Consider the following 27,032-nt stretch of genomic DNA (forward strand, 5'->3'; position numbering starts at 1 on the left):
TCTGAGAATTGCCGCTGTATGGGTTAAGGTAGGTAGTATAAGGCAAAAAATAAATAAAAACAAATGCAAGTAATAAAAACTTTCATTATGAAAAAAATGATGATTTGAAATAAAAACATGTTCATTCAATAATGATGCAAAATAAATGGGAAGTAATGACAGGCTCACATGAAATGGAATGATGGAGATGTTGAAATTGCAATTGCAGACACCTTTGCAAGTTCTGTATATAAACCATGTTTGTCAGTTTTCTTCAGATAACTCTTCTGCAAAGAGTGGAAATGATCAGAACAATGATTCAAGAAAAAGTTTAATACAGAGCACAAGAAAACTGTATTGGAATGACAAAGATGAGCATAGCCCCCCACAGGGGTGGGGTTGACAGGACTTCAGCACTGGGGCCTAGGATCATTACTGTCATTTGATCATTTTTGTCACACCACAATCATTTTTTGCACACAAGGGCTAATTAGACCAGGACCTACAATTTATTGCCGATTCCGAACAGCCGGCTTCTTTTTTATACTCATTGTGAGGTTGGTGCGCTAACCCCTCAATGGGGGACTCCCTGCGGTAGCAACTTTTTCTGTGGTAATATCGTCGTTTCCCCATGGTGTACCCCAGGAAAGTTTTCTGACAAGGCCGAACTGGGTATCGAACTCACGACACCTCTAAACATCATTTGGTACTTTAGGCGAGTATCTTATCAACCTGGGCTACTGCACCCCGGATCATTACTGTTTTTTTAATTTCTTCATGCTATGAATTCACTATAAAAGGACCCATGAAAAGTCTGGTTTGGGGGGGGGGGCTGCTAAAGATTTCAGCCTAGGGGCAATGCTCACGGATGTGTGGGACTATGAAGACAAGTCAAATCTGTCTCCTATGATATAAAAATTAATCCAATCCAATTTTTTGTAAATGTAAATCCAATTTTTTAATTTTATGAAGTTCTGCCAGGTGGCAAAAATATTTTCTTTAACCCAAATAAAACATGCATCTGCATCATCCAGAATTGTTATAAAAAGCTGATAAGCATAAGGCTTTATTCATAAAATTATTCATAAAATTTGAAACAGATAAATCTAATTTTTTAATTCTATGAATTTTTGCCGCTGGCAAAAATGTGGCAAAACCATTTTTGCTGGGTTAGTTTTTACCATGGTTTTATTCCACTGCGGCAAAAACTTGCCAGCCCTAATAAGGAAGTCCCAAAAAATCCGTATTTGCCCAGGGCCCAAACTAATGAAGAACAAGCCCTGGACGACCACACAAATATGTAGACTCGAAGATACTGAAGAGTACTGAAAAGAATTGTGGGTTTTTTAAAGTAGTCTGTTTTGTGCTGGGACCCCTACTTGATCCACCGGGATTTGATTTCAGAAATACTCAACCAGAGGTATGTGCGCTGATGACATTTAGTCAGATGGCACCAGCTAATGTCAAACAAAAAAGTAAACCTTCATTTATTACAACATTCGAAAATACAAGGCCGACCTGCCAAATTCGAGGAGACAGACAACCACAAAAAATATGAAACTTTCAAAAAAATTTTTTAACACAAATGATTAAAAAAATGATACAAATATAATCAAAATGTCATACCACAGCTGTTATGTATTCATCCATATCAAAGTTGGATGTATGTAAAGCATCAGTTTTCTGTTTGACGATAATACTGTTCATATGAATCAACTTGGCATCATACATAGTTTCAGTTGGAGCATTAACTGTTTTAAAAATAATAATAACTGAAATAAAGAGATAATTAAAAAACTCACAAAATTCATGTACCTAATCATGTATTACTGAAGTGAAATCGTGATATATTGATATTTTAAAAAGGGCAACTAATGCTCATGAATTTTACTTGCGGTCAATGAACATAACTTTTGCATAGTCTTAGATTGAATGCTCTTAAAACAGAGCAGCACAGATTGCTGCTTTCACTAATCACTACAATCGTTTAACACGGTCATCAACCAAGTGATCCAAAGGTAACAGAAAAAGTAACCATTCAAACAATAAGACATGATTTTAATGCTAGAATAGATACATTTGTTACTAACAGGTGAAACATTTTATCTAAAGACCATTACGGTGCTCATGCAATTATTTACAGTAAATGTAAATAATTGTAATAATCATTAAATATGTATATTTTATTAAATAATATTATTGTAATAATCATAAATAATGTAATAATCATTTCAGCTATAAATATTTTGCTTTCAGAGAAATTCCCACAGCTTCCTGTGAAAAAAAAGTCATCAAGATATCACCTACATACATGTTACACAAATAAGTCAGTTTTTGGCTTTATTTTTCCCGGTTTTTGTTTGCAGTGTGTGTGTGTTATATCGGCATTATTTTCTAAGTGTATTTTTCAAGCGGGGTATACAAATACAAATACAAATACAAATACAAATACAAATACAACGCCACAACAGGCAAAATGCCCAACGAGGTGGCTGATAAAAAGATGCCCATAAAAATATGGTTGTCATATGTTTCAAAAATACAGCAACCCAATTAAAAATGCAATTAACACAAATTACAAACAATATATACACATGATAAAATATTATACGATGCCCATAAAGATTACTTATGGTTGTCTTATTCTAAGAATGGATAGCTTCTCGATTTACCCCAACATGTTTATCGTATTTCTTTTTAAACGTGTCAATTGTGTTACAATTTACTACCTCCGGGGGTAAGCTATTCCATTTATTAACAACCCTATTGGAGAAAAATTCCCTGCGACACCATAACCTTGCATTGTCCCTCACCAATCGATACTGGTGTCCCCTTGTAAAAGCAGTCGATTGGCGGTGTACTAAAAGTTCATGGTCCATCCTATCCATCCCATTGAAAATTTTGAACACTTCGATCATATCTCCTCGACACCTGCGTTCATCCAATGTAAACATATTCAAAAAATGAAGTCTTTCTTCATAACTCAAGCCCTGTGTGCCAATAAGGACACGCGTAGCTCTTCTCTGCACCCCTTCAACCAAGTCTATGTCCCTCTGTAGGTATGGTCTCCAAAACCTTACAGCATACTCCAGTCCAGGACGAACTAAGCCTCGAAAAAGAGGAAGAATGACTTTAGGAGAACGCGAAGAGACCTTTTTGAAAATGAGACCAAGCATTCTATTCGATTTTTTGACAACCGCTGAACAATGTTCAGAAAACTTAAGTCGCTCGTCAATGAGAATTCCCAAATCGGTGACTCTAGTTGCATCCGGGATAGTGACACCATTCAACTCGTAAGAGAACCGTTGGTTGTTCGAACCAAAATGAGCGACCATGCACTTATCTACGCTAAACGTCATGCTCCATTCATTTGCCCATGCTGCAATCTTGTTTAAGTTGGTCTGGAGCAACTCCCTATCGCTTTCATTCCCGATTACCCCCATTAGCTTCACATCATCTGCGAATTTGCTAGTAATTCCATCGATACCCTGATCGAGTTTATCGATAAAAAGTGAAAAAAGTATGGGGCCAAGGACACTTCCCTGAGGAACTCCACTTGTGACGTCTGTCCAACCAGAGAATTCCCCGTTCACCATAACTCGTTGCGACCTATCTCTTAACCACGATTCTATCCAATTCAGCAAGTTGCCCCCTATTCCAATCTCGTGTAAACGCTTCAAGAGTTTGCCATGTTGGACCCGATCGAATGCCTTCTGGAAATCAAGGTAAACAACGTCGACATTTTTGCTCTTACCCAAAGCCTTAGTCACGTAATCATAGAAGCAAAGGAGGTTAGTTACACATGACTTCCCCTTCCTGAACCCATGCTGATTATCCGACAATACATTATTCTCGTCTATCCACTTCACAAACTGCCTTTTGATGATAATTTCCAAAATTTTCGAGAGGGAGCTCGTCAAACTCACTGGACGATAATTAGACACCACTTCTCTACTACCCTTCTTAAATATCGGAACAACGTTAGCCAGTTTCCAATCTCTCGGGACGATACCCTCAGCAACACTACTCCTGTATATCTGTGCGACTGGCCCCAACAATTCATTAGCACCTTCCCTGAGAACCCTGGGATAGATATCATCTGGTCCTGGTGCTTTGCTTGCACATACATTTCTTAGAAGATTTAGGACCTCCACGTCTTCCACTTGAATATCGTTGAGCGTTTTATTACCCCATGCAACACCCGTATATCGAATATCATTATCTCCATTAAAAACCGACGCGAAAAAGTCATTGAAAGCACTACACATGCCTACATTGCTCTCTACTTTTGAGCCTCCTATCGAGAGGGGGCCAACTGTCCCCTTACATCCATTATTGACGTATCGAAAAAATGATTTTGGGTCAGAGCCAATGTTATCTGCCAACCTAGATTCAACTTGCTTTTTACTATCCCTTATCGCTTTCTTCAACAGTCTTCTTTTATCAGTAAACAATGATAGGTCACCTCGTCCACTTTTATACTCTCTGAATGCTCTTTTCTTTTCAAGATAAAGGTTCCGCACGCTATCCGTGAACCATAGAGGGTGTGATGTACAAACACGCTTTTTTCGAACAAAGGGTATGACGTCGTGCAAAACAGAGGACAGCTTCGTACTAAATTCTTCCCATTGACTTACCACCCCTACTGATTCCAACCGGTCTTTGAAAACTTCCGCTAACCTTCTTCGCAAAACATCAAAGTTAGTTCTCCGAAAACAAGGAACCAATCTTTTGTTATCAACCTTACCCGAGGAAAAGTTACAGTGAAATCTGACGATACGATGATCACTGGAAGAAAACTCTTCCCCCACCGAAACATGTTCAACTAGATCCTCAGAACTAGTAAGAACTAAATCCAAAATAGCAGTACCCCTAGTGGCTTCTGATACATGCTGATACAAAAAATTTTCGAGCACCAACTTAAGAAAGTCTCTTTCATACTGATTTCCAGATGAAAGGTTCTCCCAATCAATACCCGGGTAATTGAAATCCCCTAGTATGAGAACCCTCTTTCGCTTACACATGTAGGAAATTTCATCGTGCATTTTGGCGATGTAGTTTTGATCCCTATTCGGTGGATTGTAACAAACCCCAACAATAAGCTTATGACGTCTTTTGTTCTCAAGTTCAACCCATATGGTTTCAATATCACTTCTCTGTACGTTACACTCTCTAGCCTTCAAACATGATTTCACGTATATCAACACTCCACCCCCTTTCCTATCAGATCTATTTCTCAAAAAAGTATCGTATCCGGAGATGTGTAAGAAAGATTCATCCCCATCGTTTGCCCAAGATTCTGTAATGGCTATAAGATCCAAGTCCTCCACAACTATCATAGTTTCTAAAAAATCTTTCTTGTTACCCAAGCTCCTGGCATTTATTAACACACATTTTAATTTGCCCGGTGGTTTGTTGTCAATCGAGAAGCCATCCAAGTCAGAGGTGGGTAATTCCCCGTCAGTACTGTTGTGATTATCATTAACTAACCCGCATTCCCGACTACGTGGTCTGGGAGTACGTAATAACAGAGGTAAAAATATGTGGACGTGAGTGGGCCAAAAATCAGGGATTACAAAACCATATGCCATATCTAGGGTATGTCAAGTGTACTTTGACTATATTGATTTCCAGACAATGACTAAAAATATTACTTCCCTCGAAAGCAAGAACATACTGTCAGTGATTTGAATCAACTGATTTAAAAAAAAAAAAATCACTGATTTAAATCAATTTATTTCAGATATGAAAAAATGTGTTAATTAAATAAAATTATTTATGCAGCTTTAAAAAGTGATTTTAAAGTAGCTTTTTTTAGTTAAATTATTTTAATTATTATATTTTTAAATATTATTCATAGTATCATATATATATATTAAGTATCAGAGATACCATAATCGTACAGATTTAGCTGATAAATGGCCCAAGCTATGCAATGGTAAAATTATGGGATGTAAAGCTGACTTAAAAGAAAATCAGACAGTTTGCACGGCAATCAATGGATGAACAAACATCCATAATAAACCAATTGTGCGAGTAAGTGTTATCAAACAATGTGGTAAAGTCATCCATGTTGATACTATTGACACACATCCGACACATACTGCAAATCATTTAAGAATTTGGTTTTTTGTTCAGTGAAATCAACAGAAAAACTTCAAAAATGTAAAATATCATTTTGTTGCAGACAATAACTGCAAACATGGTTTCTTTCAGAAAGACTCGGGATGAAGAGCTTGGCTTTTCTGGATTTATATATGGGTACAGTGCCCACATTTTAAACCTGCTAGCCAAAGATTTGGTTAAAACTGATGTAACAAACCCTGTTACAAGTACAGTATAGCCTATATTTAATTATTTTCACAATCATCATCCTCTCAAAAGCATGGTAGCCTATCATACAGACGGTGGATGTGCATTGATACTTCTAGTAGAGGCACGATGGAATACTTAGTGTCATTCTCTTGAATCTTATGTTAAAATTGGCCAGTTGTTACCGAAGTTTGTGGAGACCACATATCTCAGATAGATAGCGACCTCAAGTAAAATCTTAAATATTTGTTTAAAAGGAATGTCGAGGACATGATTGCGATTTTGAAATCCATAGCCAAAACTATTGATTTTGTATTAAAAAACAATTGCTCCCTAACTGAATGTGTATTAGCATGGAAAAAGCAGCAATTGAAGATCATCAGCATAAAAAAGCATAGAAAAGCATCAACATAAAACAAAGTCTTGTCTATAGCATATAAAAATAGATATGAACAATCATATAAACAGATGCATACTTTGATGCATTTATTCTAAGCTCATCAGTGTTAATTTCTAATATGGGAACTGATGCCACAAAAGAAGAGAGAAATAAGGGTCTTGAATTTATCAAACAAAACTGTGGCTCTAGGTTTTTATAATAATTTATAAAAAATTTAATAATTTAGACTGGGGGGGGGGGTGGCCATGAAGAGAGGGGGAAAAGCAGGGCAAACACACTTAGGTTCTCTACTAGAGCAATTTAAACATTATCTGAAAAAGAAACACCATCTCAACAAATAACAGGACAGATACAGTGAGTCAAACAAAACAACATTTCAACTATAGCAGTATTTTAATAAAAATGCTAGCAATTAACTCCAGGGGACTCCCATAGAATCAAGTTGTTAAAACATACTATTCGAAATGAACAATTCAGACTCATGTCATATTCACAGCATAATCGCTTAAATGAGGAAGGTAAAATCAATGACAGTGGAACGAACACGAAGATAGTCCCCAAGGCAGCACCCATCGATGACTGGAGAAGGTGTGAACGCCCCCAGGCTTTGGTTGCAGGCCAACCCAATGGTCTAACTTTGGCAAGCATGGACGTCTCAGAGTAGAAACCGAAGCCGGCGCAGCCAGGCCCTGGTTGCAGGCCACCATGATGCTCTAAGAGGCATTCCCAAAATTTCCAGGGCGGAACCCTTTCACTTATAGGAGTTCTGCCTTGTCGCTCCCATGGGAATCACACAATTCAAGATCACGCTCACTGTTGAAGACACAGCTGTAGGAGAACACGTTTTCCTTTATTATCCTCAGATTTTTTATTCTCTTTATTTCCAGTAAGACTTGGGTATTACATAATTTCCTAATTCCACTTCTTCAATTATATTTATTATTATTCAATGTATAACTTAAAAATGAATTAAATAAAGGGTTTAGGGCAGCTAAGAGCCGGCTCTCAAAGGGAGCTGCTAATTCATGCGACTACATCACTTAACAATGAAAATTACAAGAGTGTTAGACAAAGGACACTCTGAAAGTTGAGAAATTAAGGGGGGAAAAAAAGTTTGTGCTGATTGGTGAGAAAGAAACATATATCTGTATTGAAAAGTACACAGGTCTTCGTGTGAAGATCAAGCATGAGTCAGCTGAGGAAGAAGGAAGAGAAAAAAAACAAAGGACACCCTAAGATGGCATTTATTTTTATTATTGTATGTGAAAATTGAAACATACCAGAAACAGTATTTTGAAAATTAGAGAAAATTGTATTAATAGCATGCAAAGAAGACATGTCATGATGTAGAAAATTAAAAGGGAAAGAGGCAAGTATCATGACATCTAACACGCGGGATAGGTAGAAAAATCCATGCACAAACCTCAATTTTTTACATCAGAACACTGTCAAACCTATACCTCAATGTGAGCTCTCAGAATACCATAACAAGAAAAAATGTATGATGTTCATTAGTGTGGGGCACATATGTTGACTGAGGAAATTTAAGGTGACGTGTGTGTGAATATGGTTATCACCGAATAATAATAACAATACGACCCTTTCAACAACAATGAAATATATAATAACACATAATAATAAGGTGATAATTGATGTCTGTATAGTGTTTGTTTTGTGTGGGGCTTACATACATTTGAGGGGGCAAATTATGTGTACGTGTGAATGAGTGGAAATTACTATAATAACAACACATTTTGGTACAGTTTTCATGACCCCTATATACAGTAATAATAATAATGACACTTCCTTACCTATATATGTGAGATATTAGTTACCCTAGACTTTCAATTTTTCCCATTTTCCATAACAATTAAAATTTTTGCAGAAGTTGCAGCCGTTTCATGTCGAAAAATGTTTTTTTTAACCCAAAGGTTGTTGATAAAATGTCTGATTTTAAGTGGTGGAATATTTTTTATAATGTTTTGGGTAAAAATATAATTACGGAGAGAGTGATATGAGATTTTGGAACATGATAACCAAAGCCATCTTTTCAGCACATTTGGTGTAATTCATTCCAAATAGCGAAACAGATTAGGACTTGACAAAGCATCAAAACTAGTATAGTGTTTATAATGAAACAAATGAACAATTATTTAGTGTAAAATAATTTAATATGATATATGTAAGATATCTATTCAAGAAATATCTATTCAAGAAATATCTATCCAAGTATTTATGATTCTTTATTTAGTTTGCAAATATTTTTTAAATAGTTATTTTCATAAATTAAAATTTCTTTAATTGTAGATTCTAAGAAAGTACAGATTAATGGCTAGTGTGTTAGTAATACATATATATATTTAAGCATACATTTTGTTTAAAAAATCAATAAAATCAAAAAATTTTGACTTAAATAAAAATAAATCTTATTTAAATCAAAAAAATCAACAACCCTGCATACAGGGAAGTATAAGAAATACTGGAATTGATGACAATAATATGAATATTACCTTGAGCATATAACTCGTCTGCCATTGCAAAACTTGCTTCCAAGACATTTGGATCCTCAAAACCTCGCTTCTCTGAAATGCAATAATCAAGAAAGGAAAACATAAATTAAAACTATCTAGTATCAGCGAAAAAAGAAAAAAAAAGAACCAAATTGTAGCTGATAAAATTAATTTTTTGAAAAATTTTTAAAATAAATGAATCGTGAACAGAATAGTTATACCGCTGTTGATCTGGTAACATTCTATTATATCAAAACAACTGCTGATATATTATTATAATTGTTCTCTGTTAGATAACTGTCAATGATTATGTGATCATCATTGACATGATCTTGTGCCTCTTGCTTGAAAATAGATCTTAACTGATTTAGCCTATACAGCACTTCTAAACTCAAAAAAACTGTGTCTATCACCATTTACGTGCTAAAATTTAAAACTTTTTTACTCCCCCCCCCCCTCCCCTTTTAGAGGTAGGATAAGTGAGTTGTGCTGGATGTGTGTGTAAATCCAATAGTCTCTATGGGTATCTAATGTTGGGTGTGAAGATAGTGTATACTATACATATATACAGTACACTATCGATAGTCTTGGGCATCCAGTAATCCAGTTGTTTAGTAATGAGGCGGGTTTTCTTTAATCATACGAGGAAAATATATCACAGAATGTCTGTGCAGAAGTATCATTTGAAGGTGCTTTTTAAATTAACTTTGAATAATCAGGCAAATTCTGGTCTGATATGTGTCAGATCAGCAAGAGTCGACTGTATTTCATATTATGAGCGAAGTGTAATGACTGGATATTTACACCATTTTGGGACCTGTTGGGGAACTTTTAACTGTGAAATAAGATTTAATTTCGGCGTTGAACACTGAAAACCATAGAAAACTACCAACTTTACTCCACCAACGAAAATGCAGATGCTGGGATTGAACTATACAATACATAGCTAACACAATCCCTACACACCATCTTGATTGTATAACTGTGATTGTTTCCATTTTATTGTCACAGTGTGTTGGCTGAGGAGTCATGTCCACAATATCTTGAAAGACAGAATGCTTTATCTTTGGCAAATCGAATGGAACAAGAACTCAATGAAAGACGCCTACAAAATACAACGTCGAGTGGCTTTGTGCAAGTGTGTATGGCCGTGAACAAAAACTATCCTTTTAACTGAGCATGGTACATTTCCGACATACTTGCAGCGATTTGGACGATCATCTTATAATGCTTGTAAGTGTGGTGCTACAGGCTCGCTATGGCATTATGTCTGCCAATGTCTACACACATCAGCGTTTCATTTTGGTCAGATGTCACAAAGTCAGATGACGGCATTCAAGAGAAGAATACTAAAAAGTCCAATGAACTTCTCGCGCATTCAAAATTTGATTCAATTTTTAGACCGTAACCTATATTTGCTGCACGACAAGAAGGGTGGACTATGAAAGAAGCAGGATGAATTTCAGCCTTCCAGACCAGTAAAGCTGATACCAGGGAGAGTCTACAACTTGTGGCCACGTAGGGGTACTGGAAATTCACGAAACTGATACGTCGTCGAACAGCGAACTTTATTCAAGAAACTATAAACACTTATCTGTAAACGTGGTAAATCAATGCTACCCATAATCCAACTAGCCAGCCGTTGTAGGTTTGGGAATGATGAAAATCTCCTAATTGCCCAGGAGAATTAAGATGTAAGATACTTATGGAACAGGAATGTGTGCCTAGAATGAGCTAAAACACCAGGGTGTCCGAACATTGGCTGACTTGGACCAGGACTCCATGTGACGCAAACGCGACATCGATTCGTCGTTGTACGGCCTATAACTTGTGACATCCAATGAACGCGGACGGACCGCCACGATACCAATGGAACTTTGATTATCGAGTCGACATGCCAAGGACGCTATAATATCAATTTAGATTTCGATTCTTAGATCATGATTTATCATAATTATTCCGTTAATTTATACTCCTGTAATTGGACTTGTTATTCTGTTATACAAATTTATATATATATATATATATACATATACTCATTTAATAAAATTCCGGATGCATCCGTCTTTCGGGAACGCTTCGATATCTCCTTGAGATGGGAAGCGGGGTGTGTCCGGTCCTTCAATGTTCAATGTCACAGTGTGTGTGTGTTCATATCTCTAATTACTCAAATATCAGCTGTTGGCAAGAATCAGTGGCAGAACTGGGAAGAGGGGCAATGAAAGGCTAACTTTACAAGAAATAGATTTTTAAAAAAATCAATGGTTTTTATGCTGAAGGGAGGTAGAAAAATTGGGGACTATAGTAAAGGGCAGGGCTTGACAAATCGCAAAAAGATCTAAGTGCCAGAACAATTTTTTAGGCGCCAAACATTTTTCCATGGAAAATGGTAAAAAGTAAAATTTTTTTACTTTCCAAAGACACAGTGACCATCTTCATTATCAATAGATAAGCTGATATAAATTCAGAAAAAATTTTGTATTGTTCTCAGATTCCAATTTAATAACCACACCAAATTTCAGGGGCGAATACTAATTGCTTACTCACCATGGTGACCTGGCGCCTGGGATTTATCCAGCCATGCTGAATTCCATTTTTCTTTAATGACATATTTCAGTGATTTCCTTTTTAGTCTATTACAGCTTTTCTTCTCAGCGTTTTACCCTTCCCCCTTCCAATATTTTCTTTAGATTGCTGGCTTCGCATTTCTTTTTTCTATGGTTTGTTGTTTTTATCATCATGACGCCATTCCTAAAGGTCACTAGTAATAATAGGCTTTTGTGTCAAGGAGCACTGCAGGTGAATTGATCCATTACAATTTTGAAGTTTTTTTCCCTGATTATACTGTTTGTTGTCTCATAGTAACAATATGTTATTTTTGTTTTTCTTGTTTGAATATCATTTTGGAACTTATTGTCTCTCAGGTTCCACATATCATATTCCCATTTTTATTACTTTTTTGCTTTCTAGCCTGTTCGTTATACTTCAAGTTTTAATTCTGCAATCACGTTTTTATTTAAATCCTACAGAATTTTCACTTTAAACAGGAGGGATTGTATTGTTTGAAAGAGCGTCCTAGTTTTTATTTATAACCCAGAAAGTAAATTTGCAATATGCTATGTACCACTGTTTGGCTACTCTTTTTTGTTTCAATCGCCAAAACCTATTTGCCACTATTTGCTAGGGTTATTGATATCTAAAAATGTACCGAAAGAGGCCGGTGTTGGTGACATATCAGCACTTTTGGACAGCCATAAACTTGGCAATAAAAAGGTTGTACATTGAGAATCAACCACCCAGAGAATATATGTTACAGAAAAGGAACCCGGAATAGACCAGATAGAATTTCAGGCTTTTGCTGGGCTTTGACCAGACCATATATATTGTTCTATACATATCCCTATGAATCAAGGGTGATCCCCACGTTGCCATATTTTTGTGATAATTATGACCATTTATTATTATAGTTAGGTACAACAACCCTAACGATCAAAGGAATCGGAATATCAATACCTTAGGGCTCTGTGGCGACAGCCTCCACCACTGGATGACACTGTCCATGTGATAGAAAAAAAAAGTTCCCCCCTCCCCCCCCGTGCGATTGAGGAACTCTATCTATGTTTTGCTGCCCAAACCAGGCAGTCACGCAGTCTGCTTGTATTGGTAGGTCCTGTAATTTTGTGTAATAAATGTTTAATTATCTTTGAATTGTGAAGGAATTGTTCTCTTTTAAACACCTAACTCCCTTTACAGATCAATAGACTGGGGCCAGGATTTGGCCAGTGAAAGCCAGAAATTCGGAGATTGGCAAGGTCAATTGAGCCAACCAGTTTGATTTTGGGCTTTGGCAGTAACATATATAATCCAGAGAGTTTTTATTTTGGAATCATGTTTCAATTCACTCATTTTATAATATGTTGCTTAATTTTCAATCTTGAACTCATTATAATCCCTTATTTCTTTGGTAATTTTCTTTCCAGCGTGATGAGGCTTTTCTTCCTAGTCGGTGCTGATCAGCCATATTCTTCTGTGTGCGTTTTTGGTGTCACTGTGGCATTGCATGGTAGGGTTACCATAAGAATAATAACATTGCAAACAACAACTGGTGACAAATAAAGGGGTCAGTATTCTGCATATTAACTGAAAAATCTCCAACATGTCCAATGCTGAAATGGGATTATACTGTAGCCGTTACAAAAATTGTTTACTCCCCCGCCATATAGAGAAATTATAATCCAGCTGGGTTTTCCTAGGAACAGGTTTTTAGCATCATAAGAACCGAATAGGACTGTTTGGCATTGACAGAAAAGTAACTTTATCACACGCTTTCGTTCGTGTTTTTCTATCATAGAGCACCAGCTGTTCAGTTGTCTGCATATCCACATACTTTTGAACAATAAGAAAAGGGAGGCAAAAAGAAAGAGAAAGAAAACCACAACAAAAGTGAAGATCGGCAAAACATGTGGCGCACCACGCATTTGGTTCCTTCCCTCCAGAAGCATCCGGTCAATCACACCAAACCTAAAGCACTGACGTGAGGCATGTCGTGCTCTGTAGGAAAGCAGTCACACTGCTTTTCCCTATCGTGAGTGAACGGTTGTGTCGTGCTGGGCGATTCAGGTTGCATGCGGTGCAGAAAACTTGCTCTCAGGAAAACGTTAAAGCTTAACTCCAGCCACAATATTAGCAACAGTGATTACTTGCAGGAGTATAGTTTTAGTTGCGGAACAGACACAGTATGGTCTGCCACGACTTTGGCGACTTTTTTCTCGCGATAAGTCGCCAAGATCGTCATAATGCTTCTCTGGGTTGTCGTATCTTTTAACACTTTTCCGGTTTCGTTGGGTGATACTAGATGGCGCTAGCTTCGCCAAACAGGATTTTTCTTTTGTTCACCACGTTTTTTCAAAAATTCTAAGCAGCCGTTGTTCCATTTCTAGCTCGTCTCTCTCTCTCTTTGATTATTATTCCTCCCTTCTGTAGCTTACGTCATTACAGATTATTATCTACTGCTCAGGTTGTATCATACCATTTTATTATTTCGTTGTATTTATTAGTTATTCATCCATTGCCATGCCTTCCATTTTATCGGTTTATTATTTAAAATGAACCTACAGAATTTTTCATGCCCGGATCCGTTTATTAAAAAAAGGGTCCGGGTTTTAGTTTTAATACATAGAATATTTATGCCCGGAATTCCTTATGCCCCGATCTTTTTATTATTAAAAAAATGGGCCAGGTGTAATTCTTTTTAACTGATATTTTTTTCGATTTTTATGCTTGGTGGTTTCTATTATGTTTTGCACGCTGATGTTTTTTTTTTTTCGGCGTCCGTAGTGTCTGACGGCCATGGCGACTCTTCGTCGGGCCATCAGACATGTGTGGCGCCAAATAATCGCCAAGTGGCGGACCATACGACAGCTGTTCCCCACTATTGATTGAGTGTCCCAAATGTATATTTCTCTATAGTTTGTAGTATTTTGATTTAAAATGATAAAATTTCGACTGAAAAAATAAGTAAATTGCGTTTTAAACGACCTACGATTCAAGGACTGACACTTCAATGTAATAAAATGAAGTATATGTCTATATAATACATATTAAAATAAAATACATCTCTTACGAGTTTCACTGATGACTTCTCGATATTGCAACCTCAAAGGAATGTTCGGTTCCAAAGTGGGTAAGTCTTCCAAATTCTCTGCCATACTGCAATTTCTACAGGAGATACTATAACACGCAACACGCACGCCAAGCTTCAGGGTACTGACGAAAATATCTGTCGTCTGTTCTTCATGAAACAGCTAAAACTACTCGCAGCATTCTCTATGATCAAAACAGAAAGATCTCCATATGTAAACAAACATACTACTACAAAATAACGTTTGCGTTGCCATTTCTGTTTAACGTTCCACCTGATCCGTGAACGAAGATAATTTTCATAAAGTTTCGAAATTATGTCACAATAATTATGACTATATACATAGTTTATGAATACTTGTTTCTTTTATTTCACTTTTTCTGGATTGAAAGAGATGATTTCTCTTAATCGAAGACGTGACCATATTTCAAACAAATACGGGACAGTTGATTTATGTTCAACTCGCGTTAAATAATTTGAAAAATTTTCAAACTGAACTTTCTTAGCTTACTTCGCAAAATGAGAAGCTTTACTTAAATTATGAGATGGCCTAATGTTATGAAAAAAATATTCTATCATGAAAATTCGGCATGTATGGTCACACCATAAGGTGTTGATAAAATATGGTCAAACAATTATGATGTCTCTCGTTTAATCACAACTTGAAATCCATTAATTAGCCTCATCCACGACGTTATCACCAGTTGCGGCATCCATTGTGATCTTCATGGTAGTTAATTACGATTTTTTGATTGTTTTAATTGTCTTATGTTTCTGTAATTTAAGTACTACAAGATCTGATACGAATCGCATCCTACTCAGTCGCTCTCTAGAGGAAGGAGAAAATGGCAACCGAATCTGATAACAAGAGACAAACTCGCAGCCAGGCTTCAGTGAGTTATTTTTCTCTCTCTCTCCCCTCCCAGTGTTATTTTTAATTAACTGTTTGTTGCTGAGAGAAAATGACTCCTTATCTGTGCTAAAGATAATTTCTTTTATTATCGACTTTTAGCTCGTGGTAGATTTGGTCGCTTTTAGTATACCATATGTGCCAGCATTCAAGATATTGAATATACATTAATATTGAATTTCATTGCTGTAGTTTCCTTTAGAAAAGTAAGTACAGTATAATCACGTCTAGGCTAACATCCCATAAGCGGGGTTGCGCCAAATTTGGTGATAATTTTTTTTGTTGCCAACTGATTAACTTGGTGCTGTGGGCTCTTTCGAAATTTTGGATTGGAGACAAACAATGTTAAGTCAAGGTGCTACTCTTATCTATTTTAGTGTCATTTCTTATTGGCACCAGCACAAATGTTATCATGAGTATTTTGGGTCGCATTATCATGTTTGTCATCATTGAAATTTGGCGCGCATAGGACTGTTCGTCTTCATGCACTTTTGTTCGTGAGATTTTCATGGATGAGCATTCTTCAGTTGGATGAGGAAACGCTTTTGGATTTTGACAGAAGTCTGATATCTGTGAAAGAAATTGTAGTTTTTTTCCCTGAAATGTGTTTCTAGCATGGTTCCAAACAGCAATCCCACCAAGAAATTCGGTTGCTATTGGGTTTGCCACAAAAATGAATACAATCCAATTGACAAAACCTTGGGAACAGCTGTCGTATGGTCCGCCACTTGGCGATTATTTGGTGCCACACATGTCTGATGGCCCGACGAAGAGTCGCCAAGGCCGTCAGACACTACGGACGCCGAAAAAAAAGCGTGCAAAACATATTAGAAACCACCAAGCATAAAAATATAAAAAAATATCAGTTAAAAAAAAATTACACCTGGCCCATTTTTTTAATAATAAAAAGATCGGGGCATAAGGAATTCCGGGCATAAATATTCCATGCATTAAAACTAAAACCCGGACCCTTTTTTTTAAATAAACGGATCCGGGCATGTTGAATAAATAAATAAATATTCTATGCATTAAAACTAAAACCCGGACCCTTTTTTTTAAATAAACGGATCCGGGCATGTTGAATAAATAAATATTTATGCATTAAAATTAAAACCCGGACCCTTTTCTTTAAGTAAACGGGTCCGGGCATGAAAAATTCTGTAGGTTCATTTTAAATAATAAACCGATAAAACAGAAGGCATGGCAATGGATGAATAACTAATAAATACAACGAAATAATAAAATGGTATGATACAACCTGAGCAGTAGATAATCCAAATAACTAGAGCTACAGAAGGGAGGAATAATAATGAGAGAGAGAGAGAGAGAGACGCGCTGGAAATGGAACAACGGCTGCTTAGAATTTTTGAAAAAACGCGGTGAACAAAAGAAAAATCCTGTTTGTTGAAGCTAGCGCCATCTAGTATCACCCAACGAAACCGGAAAAGTGTTAAAAAATACGGCAACCCAGAGAAGCATTATGACGGTCTTGGCGACTTATCGCGAGAAAAAAGTCGCCAAAGTCGTGGCGGACCATACTGCATCTGTTCCGTTAACAATTGACAAAATTTTGGCAAAAATGGAAATTGCCAAATATGGGTGCAACCCTGCTTTCCCAAAGCAGCATTGTTTTGCAATGAGCCCTCGGCTGACTGGATATGCTCTGCTGTAAAAGTTCCCGTGATAGTGTTTCTTCACTATGCTTTTTTAAAAATTCTTCCAGATTGTTCCGCAGAAGCACTGATTGTTTTGTGACATGCGTTGTAGGTTTCGGCGTATTCTGCTTTGGAGCCCAGCTCATGAAATCTGGACATATACCAAAGCTGTTCCATTGAATCACGGTCTAACACATGTAAAGCCTGGAAATGAAAGATTTGCTCACCAAACTTTCTGGCACTAAGCGGATTTGGAGCGACATGAAGAGGGGGGGGGGTAACTATAACAGGGTTCGACTGCACTTTGAAATGTGATACGAGTATGAATTATTGATAACTATGTCAATGAACAGGTGTACCAACCATTATGAATAGGGTCATAATGATATACCATTTAGGTTTGGACCATTAGGTTTTAAAGTCATTGTCTGCAAGAGAGGAGAGTAATCGGGGCAAAATATTGCTCAGCACGAAGGGCAGGTTGTTCATCCATGTTTGCAAGCCTATTATAACTCCTTTCATATTACAGCAGGTCGTTGAGGATGAATCGCCAAGCACCCATGATGTATCGGCAAATATCACCATTTTTATATTTGTATCATTTTATTCAAGCTTTGTGGTGGGGACCTTGGCGAAATTAGAGGAGCAGAGCTATGGTATCGTATAATTCGTTTTATCGAGACAAATGCAGGGGTGGGAACTCTGCGCCACACTGCGCCAAAACTAATATCTTGCGCCATCCTGCTCCAATAGCGTATTTTCGTATTTTTCTGCGCCAAATAGCGAATTTTGCTTTAGTATGCCCGGAATTTCGGAAAGGACGCCAAAAATTTTTTGTTCCTGCTAGCCACGAAACGATTCTTTCCGAGAAGAGTGTGTTTTATTCCACTGTACTCAAACTATCGGCACCTCATCAGGCTTTCCATCGCGAAACCCCGATATTGTCCGTGATCGTGGAACTGAAGATGGTTTGCAATGTCTTTCAGCTTTAAAGTACAAATGCGAGTGTATCCGTTTAAAAAAAAAAAAGTCGCCACTGGAAGCAGCAGAAATTACTGTAGTCGATCGTCATTGTGTTAAATCCAGATGTTTCGTGAAAAAAATTTCCATTTCGGGAGTAAAAAGCGCATGTCCGCCAAATTACAAATTTTAGTTTAGAAACTTTGCCGAATAACGAGCATCATATCGCCAATCTCGCCAAATAACGAGTGTCATGTCGCCAATCTCGCCAGATAATGAGTGCTGAATCGCCAAACATCGAGTTGATTCTTCCGAAATTCTCTCCCATTTTGCAACAATTTCTTTCCAAGTATAAAAAATTTGAAAACTTATAAAAAATTTTTTAGCTCATTTGAAGAAGTGCTGTTCAAGGCAGCAAATAGCGCCCTCAGTAAGCAAAAATAATCTTAAATAGACAGGTGCAAAAAATTTTATGACAGCCGCTCTTTCAAACAAGATCTCAAAAACCTAAAACACCAGAAACAAAAATCAAGCTGACGAAAAGATGTTTGATAACAAAAGACAGTACAGTTTTATTTTGAAAAGGGTTGAGGGTTAAGGGAAATATTCTTGTTAATTTCACTGATCCAATTTATAAATATCTGCTCCGAATCCCATATTTTGCTGCTTCAAATCCTGAATTTGCTGCTCTGAATCCTGAATTTTGCTGCTCCGAAATGGACTTGGTCACTTCCCACCCCTGCGATTGTCATTGTGTTAAATCCCGATGTTTTGTGAAAAAAAATGTCATTCTGGGAGTAAAAAGCGCATGTCCGCCGAATTACGAATGTTAGTTTAGAAACTTTGCTGAATAACGAGTGTTAAATTGCCAATGTTGCCGAATAACAAGCGCTAAATCGACAATGTTGCCGAATAACGAGGGTTAAATCGCCAATGGTGCCGAATAATGAGCGTTAAATCGCCAATCTCGCCAAATAACGAGTGTCAGATCGCCAGATAATGAGTGCTGAATCGCCAAACATCGAGTTGATACTTCCGAAATTTTCTCCCATTTTGCAACAATTTCTTTCCAAGTATAAAAAAATTAAAAACTTACAAAAAATTTTGTAGCTCATTTGAAGTGCTGCTGTTCAAGGCAGCAAATAATGCCCTCGGTAAGCAAAAATCATCCTAAATAGACGGGTGCAAAAAATTTTATGACAGCCGCTCTTTCAAACAAGGTGTCAAAAGCCTAAAACACCAAAAACAAAAATCAAGCTGATGAAGATATGTTTCATAGCAAAAGACAGTGCAGTTTTATTTTGAAAAGGGTTGAGGGTTAACGAAAATATTCTTGTTAATTTCACTGCTCCAATTTATAAATATCTACTCTGAATCCCACATTTTGCTGCTCCAAAACTGCTCCGAATCCTGAATTTTGCTGCTCCGAATCCTGAATTTTGCTGCTCCAAAGCTGCTCCGCAATGGACTTAGTCACTTCCCACCCCTGCAAACGCCCAAAAACATAAGTCACCAAGAATGAAATGGAGGGAGTTATGCTTTCAGACGTCTTTCTTGCTAAAGGAAAATATTGCCAACAAAATGATAGTACAGTGAAAACTTGTATGAAATGGAACATCAATAGATTGAAATAATATTCCATTTTAGACCAATGTCCATTTTATAAAGGTGCAAATAAAAGCACATTTAACAGACTATATTTTGATTCCATGTAAGACATGCTTCCGTGTCATACAGTGTCAGTCTTAGATGGGGTTTGTTGTACTATGACTGTTAAAAAACAAAATAAATGATTATAAAGAAACAAAACAACATTCTTAGACTGAATAAGGGACCGAGATTAGATACTCAATTGAAAATAATAACCATAATACAACTGTCAGAGTAAAAAAATGAGAGATCTCTGCGTTTAATCAAAAATCTCAAAAATTCTCTGGGTTCAATAAAAATATGATTGTGGGATCAAAACCATAATGGCTAGTATGTAAAAAATTAAGTATGGAAATATGGATATACATCCTGAAAGAAATAAATTGTAAACAAAATATTCCAACACGATAACAATGTAAGAGGCCTTTCACACAGAGTGGATGCGGACACGGGTCCGGAAGAAGTTTTAACAATTGGAATATACTGATCCTTTCAGACGAGCCGAAATATCTCCGCACCTAGGAAATGTTCATGTGGGTCCGGACGTCGTCCGCGTGTGTCAAAACCTAAGTGCGGGTTCCGCATCCGCACATAGAAGTTATAACAATAGGTTTATTCGAAGCTATTCACACGATGCGGAGCGAATTCGTCCGCATCTTTGGCTACTTTTTAACGGAATTTTGGATGGAATTTTTGAAATTACTTTGCTATAAATACCCTTAAAAACACCATATGAGGGTCCCTGTTCATCATATATGATGTACCCACGTACGCCTATCCCTTTGTTTCCTTCTGAGATTGAGATATAGCAATGTTAACTGCTTTTTTGTCCATACTTTACAATTTTATACAATAAAACCTGCCAAAAACGGCCACTGACGGGACCAAAATTATAAGCCGTTCTGTTCATTACGAATATTTAATTGACTACATACTTTAATAAGTTTTAAATTTAATTTAAAAAATTTTAATTTTTTTCTTTTTAAATATTTGAAATTGTTTAAAAAATAAATATTTAAAATTATTTTAAATACTTATTAGTTTTTTTGAATTTTTAATCTTCCAATTTTTTTAAACTTAAAAAAAATTATTTTATTAAACAATGTTATCACTCAGTTATTGTTCACTCAGGGCCGGATTGAGACGTTTGGAGGCCCTAAGCACTTGAATATTTTTGGTGGTTCCCCTGATACCTAGAAGTATATTTTACTCTATATTCAGTCTATAAACTGAAAAAAATGAAATTTTATGTTTCAGAAGTGATTAATCTAAGGATGGGATTTCACTATAAAAGGTTTATGAGTTATTTTATAAAACTTGAAAAAAGCAACCAATAAATTTATCGAATACAATCCGAGCAAATGCAACCAATTAGCTTATTGGCTGCATTTTTAGAAGAATTATTATAAAATTTTTATAGTGTAATCTGGGCTTAAGGCCGGGATCACAAAGTTTTATAAAAGATCTTTTATAAAAGTTTGAAAACTCAACCAATGGGCGTATAGGTTGCATTCAAGCAAATTCAACCGGTGATCTTATGGGTTGAATTTTTCACGTTTTATCAAAGAGTTTTTACAAAACTTTTATAGCGTAATCCCAGCATATGGCTGGTATTACCCTATAAAACTTTGATTAAAAATTCTTTCATAAAACTTGAAAAATGTAACCAATAAACACATCTGTTACATTCGAGCGAATTTAACTGATCCCGCCTGTTGGCTGCATTTTCAAGTTTTATAAGCGAACTTTTATCAAACTTTTGTAGTGTAATCCCGGCCTAATACAGAATTGTGATGTGAATATTTCTAAACACAGACATTTTGAAAGTCTCCACCCCTACCCTTTTTTTCTACTTGCAAATTCTTTGATATCTCCTGATTTTTTTTTGGAACATTAAATGCTTTGGATGCTTTTGGATTGGATTTTTTGAACATTGGATGTGTTTTTGGAATTTTTCTTTCATATTTTTCCGAAAAGACATTGTTTTTTCAAAATTTTTTGTAAATATTTTAAGATATTTCTCCCTTCGACTACTTGTGATTATCGGAATGAAGACATGTTTATACCCATATTCTATGGGGCTCTAGATTAAACCACCAAAGAATGCCTCTAGGCACTGAATCAGGGGTGAATAAACTAAAGATGCAGGCGCGCGCCTGCATCTTTAGTGCTCGTGTGAAAGGGTATGCAGACCCGCGTCTGCATCTGCTCCGTGTGAAAGGGGCCTAACACTGAGAAAAATGATATCAATGTATAAATGAACAACACGAAGCTCCATAATGGTAATGATTCAGTTGATTCAAACACTGCGCTATATCGGGGGGGGGGAATGACATCTATCATCTTCAGGTGATATCCAATAGTAAAAAAATGGTACCGCAAATGGCAACCTGAAGGAAATAATACAACTGAAAAAAACATGGAAGAAAATCGCTGAGACTTGAAAAAAAGCAAACAGGCTAGAAAGAAAGTCACCGAAGATAAAAAAAGGGATTATACTGTAACTGTGTGTGTGTGTGTGCTTCGAATAAATGAAACTCGGTTAGAAATAATTGTTCCTGATAATGTGAAAATGTTAAACAAAATAATTTTCTTGTTTAGATTAATAACATCTAACTAATAGCTATAGGTAGCCTGTAGTGTCGTTCGAAAGCAGTAGGAAGAAAACAGCAAACCTCCCAATGTTCCCTTTTAGAACGACTTATTCTTGTGAACGATTTATTCTTGTGAACGACTTATTCTTTTACTAGAACTCGAGATTTCCTGTTTAAAGCTTTTCTCTGCTTACAATGTTTTTCATGAAAGTTTTTTAAAAAACGCTATAGGCGAGATCCATTGTAATAGGAGCCCTTGCAGAATAGCGGTAGGCCTAATCTTCATTTGGATATCTTAACAAAAAGCATTCTTAAATTTTATAGTTTCTTTAACCAATGCCATTCTCAGCAACTCAAACTGCTCATACAGATGATCTTGCCAAAAGCTGCTGTTAAAGTAATTGAGGATGCAAACGCAAAAGGAAATATTTTTTCAATTGTATAATATCGGTATTGAGCCATTTTCTATTTTCATGCCAGAGAAATGAGACAGAATTATTACTGGCGAGACAAAATTATTGCCGAACTATCACCAAAGTGCAAGGGATGTCTTCTATTGTGAGAGTATTCCAAAGTGCCATCCTAGGTTTTTTTACATTGCAAAATCACCAAATATGCCATTGGTGTATATGGCATATTGTCAATCTGGTAGAAAACAGGTCTGTGCATATACAGTGTTAGAAATCATTGGTGGTCTGCTGGTCCGAGACCACTGATTGAACAATCGGACCACCAAGAAAAAAATTGTAGTGGATCAGTAGCAAAAAAACTTTGTGTGCCCCTGCCCAGTGATACATTGATCGAGGAAGAATCTCCTATGGGAGAATCACCGATCTGCAGTGAATTTTTATAGCAGTTGCTCCTTCTTATTGGTATATCACTCTTCTAAATGCTAAAATATTTTTGAAAATTAATTATTACAAGCATTTAGAACAGATTGCGTGTAGCGGACCAGTCATAATGTCTGCAGACCAGTAGGTTATCATATCCACTGGTCCATGGGACAAGTGACTTTTACTTTTTTTAATTCTAATGCTGATATAAAATGAAACTTTTAGTGCACCTTGCCTGCTAGTCTATTATAGAAATGTACATTGTGGCATCAATTCAAAATATATTGGTGTTCATCCTGTGTGTGTGATGATATCTGTCACTTTCACTGTATTAGATAAGAAACAATGACTTAGGCATGTAAATTGAGCGTCGTCGCTGTTCTGTGTATCCATAAGGCCACAAGGATGCATTGAAGTCCCCCAAAGGATACAAGTTACAGTTCGATGTTCCTTGCAAGTTTAATTGTAAAAAAAATTGAATTTAATTGCCATTCAAGTTCTGTTTTGAATTGTTTATCAATTTTTTTATTAATAGAAGAGGAAATCTCATAATACACCTCCAAGTGGGAGCATGGAATCCTCGGAGAAAGAATCCTCAGATGCAAAAAATGCAGGTTAGTTCTTTTCTTTAGTTTGTTTGCCATTCCTGTTTCTGTCTGAAGAAATGAGTGTAGTTCAGGTAATCCCTTGAACATACTAGTGCACACCCCACAGACATAATTTCCAATGATTTCGTGCAAGTCCTTTGACTTCATTTCAGTTAAAATGCATAAACAAAAATAAAAAATTGGCGCCAATTTCATTTTTTTTAGTTGCCGTGGTGACCTGGCACTTTTCAAGCTTTGCTGTAATGAATTCACTTCCCTAAAATGCAAGGTGAATCATTTTCAGGGGAAAGGAAAAATAAATATTGTTGGACTGAAATTTTTGTCGGCAGGAATCTGTTCAGCCAAAGTTTGCCTCCTTTCATAGGTGCCAATGCTTCTGGTTAGAAATCTGATTTTTTTTTTTTTTTTGTAATTTTTAGTACTTTTATAGAGTAGGTATAATACTTAAAAATCCTCAAATAGTGCTCACTTGATGAAAAATCCTTGAAGGATTTTGTCTCTTGCAATTTCAGGCTGACCACGTTTTCTCAGGAAAAATATAGGAAATAAGGATTTCAATTATAAGAAATTGGCAATTGTCGCCAAATGCCAAAAATAAGGAAAGTTGTCAATTATTGCCCCGAAAACTGGGTCCTATGGTCAAATGAAACCCAAAAAAAATCTTTTATTTGTATGACATGTTTTTTTTAGTGCGGAAATAGAGATGTAAAATTCCCGAGAATAATATTTAGGAGAATAGGCCTATTCGAGAATATTCTCTTAAAGGACTGTTATAAATAACTTGAGAATATTATAATTCTTGATGAGAATATTTTTTTAGGGGTTTATAATGTAAATATATATAATATCCTTTAAAAGTTTGCAGCCCACAATATTAAGGTTTTAATCTAAAGCAGGGCTCCCACTCGTCCTACTTTTTGGTAAAATGTCCTACTTTCTAGTTTTTGACCTACTTTTTACCAAATCCTATCGACAAAATTTGTGTAATTGATTTTAATTGAGTAGGAAATTACTGATATATTGCCAAATATTATACAAATGTTGGAGAATGCAATTAATGATTTGGCCAAAGCAGAAATTGTGTCATTTTTAAGGTAATTTGAAGGGAGGGGGTATATGTGGACCATTTGATTGATTAATTTTTCATTTGCTTAGTTTGAGGGTTCAACAAGTATAGTAGTCATTAAAAACTTCTGTCTGGATGGAAAAATAATTTTGTATTTATTACTTCATGGTCTTGGACAGTAACTTTCATCATTTAAAATTATGGTGCAAATAGGTGAAACAACAGTTTGCATTTTAAAGCAGTTGGATACATTGGCCTATTCTAGGTTTGGTGATTCTGATGCTACCCAATAGCATTCAGTTGTCTTCTGTATTTTTAAGGCATGAAGAGGCATAAACAATATTTACAATGCTCAGCAAAGAGTTAGAAATGGAAGTGCTTCATTTGTCAAAAATGATTACACTGGCATTGAACAGTAAAATGTAAACAAAACAGTAAAATTTAAAAAATGATTAACAAAACAGTAAAATTTAAAAAATGAACAACACAGTAAAACTATCTGGTTCACCTTGCCTTATTTACGACGGATCTTGTAATTTACACATTTTGCATTGTGCTTTTGAAAGTGGTCTCGAAGGTGCGTCATTCTTAAAAAACGTACGTCTTCGAAATTTGCTGAGCCTTGTCGAAGACAAGAGAGATGACAAGCTCTTCACTTTGGAAGACTCGAAAAAAGAATGTAATATATATGAGGAGAGACAGCAAAGAATTATTTGTGGTTGCTAGTGCACTGTTTTAGCCAAAAATTGGTTTTGTAACCAAGTTATTTGTCATTTTGTTTTGGCTTGACTGAAATAGTGCTAGGGAAAAAAAAGTTAATTCAAAATTAAAATTTTTTTTTAGGATTTTTTTTTCATTATGCTATGATTATGTTGTCTAAGGGGGTTACCCTCCCCCATCCTACTTTTTAGTCCTGCGTTTTCCTACTTTTTCTCATTTTTTGAGTGGGAGCCCTGCTAAAGGTTTCTAAAATCTTTGTATAAAACTTATCACCATGACCAGGAGAATATTCTCGAACTAAAAGTTGCCATTATCAGGTGATTATGCAAAAAAATTTTGTTTTAAATATTTCAGGCAATGAAAACTGATTTATATTTCATAATTTAAACAAAATTAGTGGAAAAGTTAAATTATTTAAAAGAATTATTTTCAAGTCTGGGAATTGTTTTTTGGACTCTTCACGAAATTCTGAATCAGAAAAATGGACCCTTTACAAACTAAATGTTAAATTTCATTTCTTTTGTAAAAAATTCACTAGATTCTTTCACTTCCCCCAAAATTAGTTTCACAGAATTATTAATCATTTTCATAAAAATAAAAGATATTTTTACAAAAGAAGGCTGACCCTATGGGGGGGGGGGAAATCTGGACAAAAACCCTTTTCATGTTTTTTTATAAATTTCCCAGTATTGCTGGCGAGACAACTTGGAGAGACATTGTTGGTTGGAAAATGTTGGAAAAGTTGAGAAAAGATTTTTTTCAATAAAATTTATCGCATGATCTTGAGCATGTTTGGCAACTAGCGAGTAATACAAAACTAGCAATATCAAATTACACTGCAAAGTTTAAGAAAAAAACCTTTGCTATTAAAGCCTATCATATCTACTGAACATGGATTCTTGTAATGAAACAATTAAATGTGAGACGGGTTAGGTGCTCGGAGATTCAGTTAATTTAACTGTCACTGGGGTAATTTTGTTGACTGTTCAACCACTCCTTTGTTTTGAATATCGTGTTGTTTGATACATAGGCCTACAATAAGAAAAAAAGCTTTCATGTAACAGGGGTCTGTCCAGCCGGAATTTGGGTCCGGAAAACGGACCCTTCACAAAATTCCGGGGCTAAAAAACGGACCCTTCACAAAATTCTGGGGCTAAAAAACGGACCCTTCACAAAATTCCGGGGCTAAAAAAC

At 36.1% G+C, this 27,032-nt stretch overlaps 2 protein-coding genes across 2 annotated transcripts in view; one reads left to right on the forward strand and one right to left on the reverse strand.

The window, feature by feature from the left end:
- Positions 1 to 15,222, reverse strand: part of LOC149087953 (EP300-interacting inhibitor of differentiation 3-like) — a 36,950-nt gene extending 21,728 nt beyond the window's left edge. Inside the window, exons 1-4 of the mRNA XM_089242955.1 lie at positions 14,825 to 15,222; positions 9,202 to 9,273; positions 1,606 to 1,730; positions 169 to 266 (exon numbers count right to left, since the gene is read on the reverse strand). Of these exons, the coding sequence (XP_089099081.1) occupies positions 169 to 266; positions 1,606 to 1,730; positions 9,202 to 9,273; positions 14,825 to 14,909 (380 nt within the window). The 5' untranslated portion in view covers positions 14,910 to 15,222. The remainder of the gene's footprint in view (positions 1 to 168; positions 267 to 1,605; positions 1,731 to 9,201; positions 9,274 to 14,824) is intronic.
- A 233-nt stretch (positions 15,223 to 15,455) lies between these two features.
- The window catches only part of LOC149087954 (uncharacterized), a 48,490-nt gene continuing 36,913 nt past the window's right edge, over positions 15,456 to 27,032 (forward strand). The window contains exons 1-2 of the mRNA XM_089242964.1: positions 15,456 to 15,735; positions 23,980 to 24,058. Coding sequence (XP_089099090.1) covers positions 15,688 to 15,735; positions 23,980 to 24,058 — 127 coding nt within the window. The 5' untranslated portion in view covers positions 15,456 to 15,687. The remainder of the gene's footprint in view (positions 15,736 to 23,979; positions 24,059 to 27,032) is intronic.

This window comes from Pholcus phalangioides, unplaced genomic scaffold, assembly GCF_987345545.1.
Source record: "Pholcus phalangioides strain wild (caught in Gottingen) unplaced genomic scaffold, Ppha-v1.0 ptg000003l_1, whole genome shotgun sequence".
NCBI lineage: Eukaryota > Metazoa > Arthropoda > Arachnida > Araneae > Pholcidae > Pholcus > Pholcus phalangioides.